The 10,882-nt window shown below is 38.1% G+C and overlaps 1 protein-coding gene across 1 annotated transcript; it reads right to left on the bottom strand.

The window, feature by feature from the left end:
* Window positions 1-9,720: 9,720 nt before the first annotated feature.
* Window positions 9,721-10,650, bottom strand: OR8B4 (olfactory receptor family 8 subfamily B member 4). The gene has a single exon (XM_025998827.1). It carries the CDS (start codon window positions 10,648-10,650, stop codon window positions 9,721-9,723), a length of 930 nt encoding a protein of 309 aa, XP_025854612.1.
* Window positions 10,651-10,882: the final 232 nt, after the last annotated feature.

The following is a 10,882-nucleotide window of genomic DNA, read 5'->3' as shown; positions in this document are numbered from 1 at the left end:
AGGGCAGCCCGGGTGGCTCAGCAGTTTAGCACTGCCTTCAGCCCAGGGCATGATCCTGGAGTCCCACATCGGGTCCCTGCATGGAATGGAGGCTGTTTCTCCCTCTGACTGTGTCTCTCTCTGCCTCTCGCTCTCTCTCTCTCTCTCTCCCTCTCTCTCTCTCTCTGTCTCTCATAAATAAATAAAATCTTAAAAAATAATAATAATATTGTATTGCATATTTGAAAGTTACTGAAAGAGTTCATCCTAAAAGTTTTCGTTATAAGAAGGGTGCCTGGGTGGCTCAGTCGGTTAAGACATCTGCCTTTGGTTCAGGCCATGACCCCAGGATCCTGGAACTGAGCCCCCAAGTCAGGCTCTCTGCTCAGCAGGGAGTCTGCTTCCCCCTCTCCCTCTGTGTGTGCTCTCTCTGTATATATCTATCTCTCAAATAAATAAGTGAAATCTTTAAATAAAAAGTTCTCATTATGAGAAGAAAATTTCTAACTATATATGGTGCCAGATGTTAATGAGACATTGTGGTGGTCATTTCACAATATATACAAATATTGAATCATGTTGTGTATCTGAAAATAATGTTATACGTCTGTTAAACCTCAATTTAAAAAAATAGGATCTGCCACATTCTGGTAACTTTCGGCAGATTCTTTAACTCTGAAATACTTTATTCCTCTGTAAAAGATGATAGTCAAGGGATCCCTGGATGGCGCAGCGGTTTAGCGCCTGCCTTTGGCCCAGGGCACGATCCTGGGGACGCGGGATCGAATCCCACGTTGGGCTCCCGGTGCATGGAGCCTGCTTCTCCCTCTGCCTATGTCTCTGCCTCTCTCTCTCTCTGTCTCTCTCTCCTTGTGTGACTATCATAAATAAATAAAAATTTTTAAAAAAAGAAAGAAAAAAGATGATAGTCAAGAGAATACTCACTATTTCTACCTTCTAAGAGGCTGAAGACAACTGGGAGTCTCATGGAAAGGTGTTCAGTTCACCCCTAGGAAGTTTCTCTGCCATATCTCTTTCCTTTTTCAAAGAGGAATAAAAGATCTTTATATGTGCTAGGGAGCTATATTTGCACAGTTAAGAAAACAAGGAAATTTAATGTTACAGACAGCCCTTTGGTCCTCAGCTAGGGAAAATATGCTGTATTTTTTGCTCTTACAATTAGGAGGCCCAGAATTTTTGTCCAAAACTTGGATAGCTAGAAAATAAAAAGAATATAAATAAAAATGAATAAGAGGTGCCTTGGTGGCTCAGTCTGTCAAGCATCGGCCTTCAGCTCAGGTCCTGGGATAGAGCCCTGCATTGATTGGGCTCCCTGCTGGGGGAGGGGGGGGCTTGCTTTTCCCTCTATCTCTGCCCCTCCCCCTGCTTGTGCTCTCTCTCCATCAAATAAATAAATTAAAATATTTAAATAAATAAATAAAAATGAACAAGATGGCAAAAATGTTACATTTCCCTAATACAGCATGAGTTACTAAGGGCCAGGAAAGAAATTTGACAAATGTAATGTCTCTGTGAATTTTGTCCAAAGAGGGCAGGCAGTTTGATGAGCATCATACATTGCTAGAAATAGAAGTAAATGAAATAGAACCAACAAGGCTTTAGTTCTAGCTTGAGAGAGAGAGAAAGAAATCCAAACTTAGTATTGGCTCTATCAAGTCCTATTTTATAAGGTGAGTTTAATCAAGATTATATGATAAATTTTAACAAATATCCATTGTGGAGATGATCAAATGATTTTTCTCCTCACTCTGTTAATAAATAAATTATGTTAGATTTCCTAATGTTGAACCATCCATGCAGCCATGAACTAAATCCTCCTTAGATAAATGAGTTAATGATGAGTCACTGTTTTTTTCTGCTACTGAAATATCTAAAATTTTATTTAGGATTTTTTTTTATTGACTTTCATAATAAGGTTGGTCTGTAGTTTCCTACTTTGTATGCAATCCTGCCAGATTTTGGCATCAATGTTATGCTCATCTCATAAAAATAATTTTGGAGTCTTTCTTCTTTTTCTAGGCTTTGGATCAGTTTAAATAGTATAAGAACTATTTGTTCTTAGGACAAATTCTTCTGTGAAACAATTTGGGTCTGGGAATTTTTGTAACTCTGACAACTTTCTCTATTTGTCCTGTGGAATTGGACTGTATTTTCTAGATGTTTCAGCATTTGTTTTATTAAATTGTATTTTCCTCAAAAATGGTCTATTTCATTCAGGCTTCTTAATTCATTTCAATAGAGCTGAAACAAAGTAGTTTATTTTGCAGGTTTTTTTATTTCCTCTATTTCTATTTCCCCTTTCTTAATTTTTGTGTTTGTTTGCCCTCCCTTTTTTTCTTAATCAGAATAGATAGGAGTTGTCTATTGTATCAGTTTTGCAAAGAATGCACTATGGAGTTTCAGTATTCATTCTGCTTTGTGTTTTCCAGTTCAATAATTTTTAATTTTAACTTTATTAATCTCTACCCTCTATTCTTATTTAATTTATTATGCTTATTTTCCTGACATATTAAGTGCTTAATACATATATTTTCATTGTTTTGTCTATTGATACAGTATTTAAGGTTGTGAGTTATTTTTCTGCTTTAGCTGTACATATATCCCATAAATCATAAAATGTTGCATTTTCATATTCCTCTTCTAGATAGTTTGCAATTTTTTGAAAGATTTTATTTCTTTATTTGAGAGAGAAAGAAAATGAGAGGGAGAGGGACAGGGAGAGAGAATCTGAAGCAGACTCTGCACTGAGCACAGAGCCGGACATGGGGCTTGATCCCACAACTGAGAGGTCATGACCTGAGCTGAAACCAGGATCATAGGTTTAACCATCTGTGCCATGCAGGCATCCTTAAACAGTTTGCAATTTTGTGTATTTCTGTTCACCTACAAGAGACTTTGTAATAGTCAGGTAATTAAGTTTTAGTTTTATTGCACAATGATCAGAAAACATTATCTGTACCAATATAGGAAATGTATTGAGGTTTGCTTTTGTGACCTAATATCCATTTAATTTATGTGGCTGTCTTTTCCTCTTCACAATAAGTTGTATTTCTGATTTCTAGGACACATAACTGTACATACAACACACAAACATATATGTATATATTAAATTTGTCTATATCATGGAAATGACATGTAAATTAGATTTATGTAACTGATTATTTTATTTAGACATAGAATTTTCTATCTTTTCTCCTGTATTTCTGTAAACTTGTTTTGTCATAGACTGAGAAAGGTAATTTAAAGTTTTCTTCCACCGGTATAATTTTTCTTTTTACAGCTCCTGATGTTTTACTATTTGGTGCATGGAAAGTCACAACTATTACAAATACATTGTTAATTGTACTCTACAACATTAGAAAGAATTCCTACTTAGCAGTTTTGGCCTGATTTCCATTCTAGCTGATATCCATATTGTTTATTTGTTTATTTGCTAGCATTCACTTAGGACATCATTTCATTCATTTGACCACCACTTTATTTCCAACCTTTTTTGAATCAATTGGTTTGTATGTGTTTCTTGCATGCAGCATGGAGTTGTATTTCTTGTATTTTGCTTATTGATTCAGCCCAAGTATTTTTCTAATAATAGAGATGTTAAGACATTTACATTTATCTCTATAGTATGTATTTGCTTTAATTCTATCATAATATGTCATGGCTTCATATTTTATATTTATATTATTTGAGCCATTTACTATATGGTTTGCTTTCCTTCTTCTTTATTGTGTGAAATTCTGATACTGCTGCATGCTTTTATAATTACAACTTTATATAAAACTCTTACTCTATTAGTTCCCCTCTCATTCTTCTCTACCATCCAGTTTTAGTCAATAATAAATCATTTCATAGTGTTTACACTGTTAAATATACTTTTTTCATTTTATTTGTCAGCTTGTAGATACTCTTGTCTTACCTCCAAGGAGATGTCAAATTGTTCTAATTAGGCAAATGTTCTAATTTAGTATTCTCAATTTCAGAAAGCTGTATCAGTTAATATCACTTCTGTTTACCAATTAAGGCACCCGGTTGTACATGTTAATGGAAACTAAGATAGCTTCAGGTCCTAATGATCCCATAAAGTGAAATCTTGAACTTTTTACCTGTAGCTTAGTGAGAATTTAGTGACTATCTGTTGAACCCGTAAATGGTTGGGCAAATTTTATAAGATAAGCAAGTCTTCTTGCTTCTCTGTGATATTATGGATTCTTTAGCCTAATTTTTCTTGTCAAAAGACCCTATTAACTTTCAGTGAGCACCTCAGTCCATGGCTCTATTTGGGTTATATTTTGTATATTCTTAGGAACTTTGTTCTTGGTATTGTTTTGAAGGGTAGCAGAATATGCCACTCCACAACATGCCACTCTTGGCATAAGGATTATTTTGAGCTGAAGACAATTTTAAGAAAAAGTAGATACAAGAAAAACTCTCTTCCTTCCCCCTATTTACCCAAAAGCAAGATATAAATTTGTAAAGGTGTGTCCCCTTCTCTCCCTATGAGGAAGACAGAAGTTAATCACTAGAGACAATTCTAGATACTTCTCAGCCCAGAGACCTCACCAGCAGAATTACATAATAAACTCTACTAATTAGCCCTTACCATCCATTAGTTTCCCCCCATATTTTTACCTTTCCACAGTTTGCTACACACATCACCCCCCCGAGGCTCAAAGTCCTTTTCTTCTGTCTTTCCATTTTCCTACAATTTATTATTCTTTTGTTAAGATATTACTTAAGCCCAGGTTCTAACTTACCCTTGGAGTTTCTTTTTTCTTTTTTTTATAATAAATTTATTTTTATTGGTGTTCTTTTTTTTAATAAATTAATTTTTTGTTGGTGTTCAATTTACCAACATACAGAATAACACCCAGTGCTCATCCCGTCAAGTGTCCCCCTCAGTACCCGTCACCCATTCACCCCCACCCCCCGCCCTCCTCCCCTTCCACCACCCCTAGTTCATTTCCCAGAGTTAGGAGTCTTTATGTTCTGTCTCCCTTTCTGACATTTCCCACACATTTCTTCTCCCTTCCCTTATATTCCCTTTCACTATTATTTATATTCCCCAAATGAATGAGAACATATAATGTTTGTCCTTCTCTGATTGACTCACTTCACTCAGCATAATACCCTCCAGTTCCATCCACATTGAAGCAAATGGTGGGTATTTGTCATTTCTAATGGCTGAGGAATATTCCATTGTATACATAAACCACATCTTCTTTATCCATTCATCTTTCGATGGACACCGAGGCTCCTTCCACAGTTTGGCTATTGTGGACATTGCTGCTAGAAACATCGGGGTGCAGGTGTCCCGGCGTTTCATTGCATCTGTATCTTTGGGGTAAATCCCCAACAGTGCAATTGCTGGGTCGTGGGGCAGGTCTATTTTTAACTCTTTGAGGAGCCTCCACAGAGTTTTCCAGAGTGGCTGCACCAGTTCACATTCCCACCAACAGTGTAAGAGGGTTCCCTTTTCTCCACATCCTCTCCAACATTTGTTGTTTCCTGCCTTGTTAATTTTCCCCATTCTCACTGGTGTGACGTGGTATTCATTGTGGTTTTGATTTGTATTTCCCTGATGGCAAGTGATGCAGAGCATTTTCTCATGTGCATGTTGGCCATGTCCGTGTCTTCCTCTGTGAGATTTCTCTTCATGTCTTTTGCCCATTTCATGATTCTGACCCTTGGAGTTACTCATCACTGAGTACTCCTGTATGCAAGATACACGTGTTAACATGCACACTTATGTTTTCTCTTTTTAGTCTGTCTTTTGTCCTTCTTATTTTTAGGGCCTCAGTGAAGGAATCTAAGATAGAAAGAGGGAATTTTGTTCCTCCTCTAAAGTTTCCAGTAATCCACAGATCAAGGGGAGAGGATCTAAAAATATAAAAAAAAAAAAAAATGAGAGCTTTGGTTCCCAGAAGTCCCTTATGCTAAAAGTGCAAAGATAACCATCATGTGGGAGATTTAGCAGTAGTAATCACTCATTCTTTCTCCCCAGTGAGATCTAACTAGTGAGAAAGTACAAGGAGCCAGTAGAGGATCGAAATATCATTACAGGCTTTATTAATAGCAAAGCTGAGTAGGAAAATATGCCAGGAGTCAGAGCCCCCTCCCAGAACCTGGACTCTAACTTCACCCAATAAGGGATAGGAGGAGGACTTGGAAATGAAATAGAACAAATCTCGCTTGTCCCTGTCAAGACTTTGCCTTAATTCAGTACCAACAGGTCAGTAAGGGAGAGGCATGGGTACAGTTCCATCATGACCAACTTGTCTCTTTTCCCATCTTCTCTGTCAGATTAATCTATCTTCCTCTAGTATAATACAGTATGTAAGAAAGCAAAAATAGGAGTGGAAAGTGCTCAGTTCTTAACTGTTTCCTCCTGGCAAGTGGAACCAAACCTATTCTTTGATAGAGATTGCTAATTGCCTACCCAATAGCCATTTCTTCTTTCTTAATGAGTAACAAAATCCTAATTCTTTCTTCCCAGGATGGCAATGTCCTGAAGTTAAATGCTAAGTTGCCTAGTCTCCCTTGTAGGTAGGGCTGGCTAAAAAGATGTCAGAGGAGGTCACTCATTCAATAGGTAAAGCATCATCTGCCTTTCTTTGTCCTTGTGTCTTCTTGATGCTTAGAATGTGGACATGGAGCTCTAGCAGCCATATGGAACCCATGAAGCATCTGCAAGAATGAAGTCACTACTGAGACAGGAGAGAGGAAAGAGAGAGGATCTGAGTCTTTGCTGACTCACACTGCCGTATCAGCCTTGGACTGCCTACTTCTAGATGCCTTTTATATTAAAGAAAAATAAATCCTCATGAGTTTAAGTCACTGCAGTCAGATTCATGTTATTAGCAGCTGAAGCAATTAGTAAATGATTGATTTCATTTGTGGAAGTGTGAGGGCCGAGAGGGTAATATGTTTTTCTATCTAATACATGGGCTGAGGGCCAAGAATGAGCCATAGTGACAGATATCCTCCCATCTGCTCCACAGAATATAGAGAAACACCTAGACTGTGCCTCTCAAGCTCTATTCAGTTCTCCTTGGACTCTCTCTCCTGCTATTTGGTGTCTATCACTTCTCTCTGTGCTTCCCCACCTGTTTATACTGTAGGACAATGTGTAGGTATCAAGAACAGATTATTCTTTTTTATACTCTAAAACTATTTTACCATCTAATCAATACAAAATTGTATTTGGACATCAACATGAATAACATCTTTATATTTCTGATTTAGAATTGATTATAGATCATAATCATAGATCAAGACCAGAGTTATGGATTTAAGAGTCACAATAAAGTAAAGGTTGTTGAAGCCAAAGAGGCTGAAGAGATGCCTCAGGAAAAGCCAAGAATAGAAGTGGACCAAGGACTGGACCCACAGGAATCCCAGCTTTAATAATGTTTCTTAAAGGAGAAAACTTCCTTTGCTGAAAATCAAAATGTCATGGTATGATCAGGTGACAGCATTTTGGTATTGTGGTAGAGGGATTTACTTGAGGATATCTGACACAGAGTATCAAATTAGGTCTCTCAGTTACTATAAAACAGAAGCTCCTAAATGTGTTCCTGTTTGTTGACCACTGAGAACCAACAATTCCTCAACACCAACCTAAAAGGACCAAAGGATGACTTATCCTTGGTTTGTAAAGAGGAGTGAAGGGTTTTGGAATTTGCAAAATATTGTCTTTCCTGTGGGAGCAATAAATATCTCTTGTCTAGCTATTGTAAGAATCAGCAAAAGTACCTCTGAGTTTTGTCATTTCACATCTTCAAAGGGACTGCTTTCCAAAAGATCCAAGCCAGTGTCTCAGTTAGTCAAATTTATGCTATCACCCCTACTCACCCCAATGCCAATATGTAATGGATGCAAGGAAAGACATTTGGGAGACATAATGCATTTATTTAATAATTATTCCTTTTCATTCATATCCTTATAGTTCTGATTTATTCCTTATTCCTACTCATTTATACTAATGGTAATTTTTTCTTTGTCTGTGTCATAGTATACTTGCTCTTATCTTTACTTATTCTTGACTCTTTCCTAATGTCCCCAAGATCCCCACATACCTAGACACAGACAGTCCTCTGGAGAGTAGAAAACAGCTAGGCCCAGACAATTAGCAGTTGTAATTGCTCTTTGCTACCTAGTTTCTCATACCAACTCACATTGTACAACAATCTAATTTTATGGAAGAGTTAGAGAATATAAGCAAAGCAAAGTACATCAACTCAGTACTTTATATGACTCTCCCCATATCCAAAAGAAAAGTACCAAATACTCTTCACAGGGAGTTTTCTCGAGGACACCCTAAGTCCTAGCCTCTACTCAGCCCCATTCTTCTGGCCATACTGTGTCTCCATCCTCCCATCTCTGCACAAGGGTTGGTCTGGCCCAAGAGATCACCTTCCTGCTTACACTCAGGGCAGTTTATGAGGTTATATTCCTTGAAATATGAACTATTTGATATAGAATAGCAGATTCTTCAGCTGAAGAGTACAGAGTGGACTTTGGCGCTCAAGATTTGCATCACTTCCAAATTCCCCTGCAAGTAGAAAATGTAATATGACTCCTCTTTCTTCCTGATTCTCTAATATTTAACTATAACACATACACATATATACACATAAACACACACACACATATTCTTAGAGACAATAAACTCTAAATCTACTTTAAAGAATAAAAGAATTTTCCTAAACACCCCATAATGTACACAGTATTTCCAGGACAAGATAGAGATAGCAATTAACATAATCACAGAAATCCATGGAATTTCTCCTTTGTTCTTGCTTTCAGCCTTAGCATACAGAGCCCAAGAAATTGGCCCAATTACAAAACCACCTACGCCATGGTTACCATTCCGAGCCCTAAGAGTTCTGAAACTTAGAAATGAAAGACTTTAGTTTTGCTTTATCCTTACATTTCAAACCATGTAAACAACTCTCGTGCAAGGCCTTCTCTTGTGTGTACATGTATGCATATGAGATGATTTATGACATCCCTAGACAAGCAACCTCTCAAGAAGCTGGGAGACTATCTTACCTATGGCACCAAGGTATCTACATTTGGCCTTTGGTAAAGCTGCTCCCATAACTGAAGAAAACAAATTCACTCTCCTGGACCCTCATACCATTACTTGCTCCACCTTGCAACCAGAGATGTTGCTTGGACAGGGGCACCTTGGTGACTCAGTCAATTGGGCATCCAACTCTTGATTTTGGCACAGGTCACTATTCCAGAGTCATGAGATGGAGCCCTACATCAGGGTCCATGCACAGTGGGGACTCTGCTTGAGATTTTTTCTCTCCATCTCCCTCTGCCTCTCTCCGCACCCACATGCTCCCTCTCTCTCTCTCTCAAGTAAATAAATAAATCTTTCAAATAAAAAGAAGAAATATTGCTTGGACAAACCCATTTAGCCTACCAAGAAAAGGATGAAAGGCCTAGAGCTTCATCTTATTCATCTCTTGGATGTAGTATAGAGTCTAGTAAACAGTAGACAATTAATAGATGCTAAATTGCAAGCAATGAACCAATTTACATGGTACAAAGTAGTATAATCTTCAAGAAGAGTATAAGCAAGAAACTTCCAATTTTGTAAAGTGGAGAAAAGACCCTACTTGAAAAGAAAAGATGGAAGGTTCTGTACTTGTAAGTAAAAAGATACTTGAGTGTGAGCTTACCAGTAATTAAGTGATACAAACAGAACCATCAGAGAAGCACTCTTCTCAGGGTTTTACCCAGGGCAAGTTTCACATCCTTATTCCTCAAACTGTAGATAAAAGGGTTAAGCATGGGAACCACATTGGTATAAAAGACTGAGGCAAATTTACCCTGGTCCATAGATCCAGGAAAAGAGGTTGTTAAATAGGTGAATGCCCCTGACCCAAAAAACAAAGCAACAGCAATAATGTGAGAGCCACATGTGCTAAAGGCTTTGGACCTGCTCTCAGCAGAAGGAATACGGAGGATATTAGAGAGAATCAGTGCATAAGAGATGAAGATGCTGATGCTGGATATTGTGATGACCACTCCCACAATAATAAAAAACAGCAACTCATTGACATGGGTGCTGGTGCAAGAGAGCTGCAAGAGAGGAAGAACTTCACACAGATAATGGTGGATGATGTTGGAATTACAGAACGTCAGTCTCAATATGCTTCCAGTGTGGGCCATAGCTCCAGCAAACCCTATCACGTATGAACCAAACATCAGCAGAGAACAAACCTGTGGGGACATGATGACCATGTACAGCAGAGGGTTGCAGATAGCCACATAGTGATCATAGGCCATTGATACCAACACATAGCATTCAGAATTGATAAAGAAACAGAAGAAGAATAGCTGAGTCATGCATCCCACATAAGAGATGATATTTTCTGACACAAAACCATTCAGCATTTTAGGGGTAAACACACTGGCATAACAAAGATCTATAAAAGACAAGTTGAAGAGGAAAAAGTACATTGGAGTATGAAGGCTAGAATTCAGCCCAATTAAGGTGATCAACCCCATATTGCCCACCACAGTAAACACATATATCCCTAAGAACAAGAGGAAGAGGGGTAGCTGGAGCTCTGGCTGTTCTGATAATCCCACTAGGATAAACTCAGTTGCTGAGGAGCTGTTTCTCAGAGTCATTCTCTTCCAGGGAGCTGTCTGTGGAAACAAGTGATAAAATACATAGATTGATGATAGTCACAAGCATCACTGATGGAAGAAGGCTCTAGAAGATGAGCCCATATATGGATGTCCTACCTTTTTACTTTCTTTTCTCATCTATGCCTCCTCCCCCAGCCAGGTTTTTGACAATATGCCCATGACTATATCTCAGCTCCCCTGGCAGGAGCTCTCCTGTCCCCCATTGTCTCCA

This window comes from Vulpes vulpes, chromosome 12 (assembly GCF_048418805.1).
Source record: "Vulpes vulpes isolate BD-2025 chromosome 12, VulVul3, whole genome shotgun sequence".
Classification (NCBI taxonomy): domain Eukaryota; kingdom Metazoa; phylum Chordata; class Mammalia; order Carnivora; family Canidae; genus Vulpes; species Vulpes vulpes.
This window is presented reverse-complemented; position numbering and strand designations above follow the sequence as displayed.

Coding starts and splice junctions, on each gene's coding strand:
- OR8B4 (XM_025998827.1), bottom strand. CDS start 10,650: ATGACTCTGAGAAACAGCTCCTCAGCAACTGAGTTTATCCTAGTGGGA.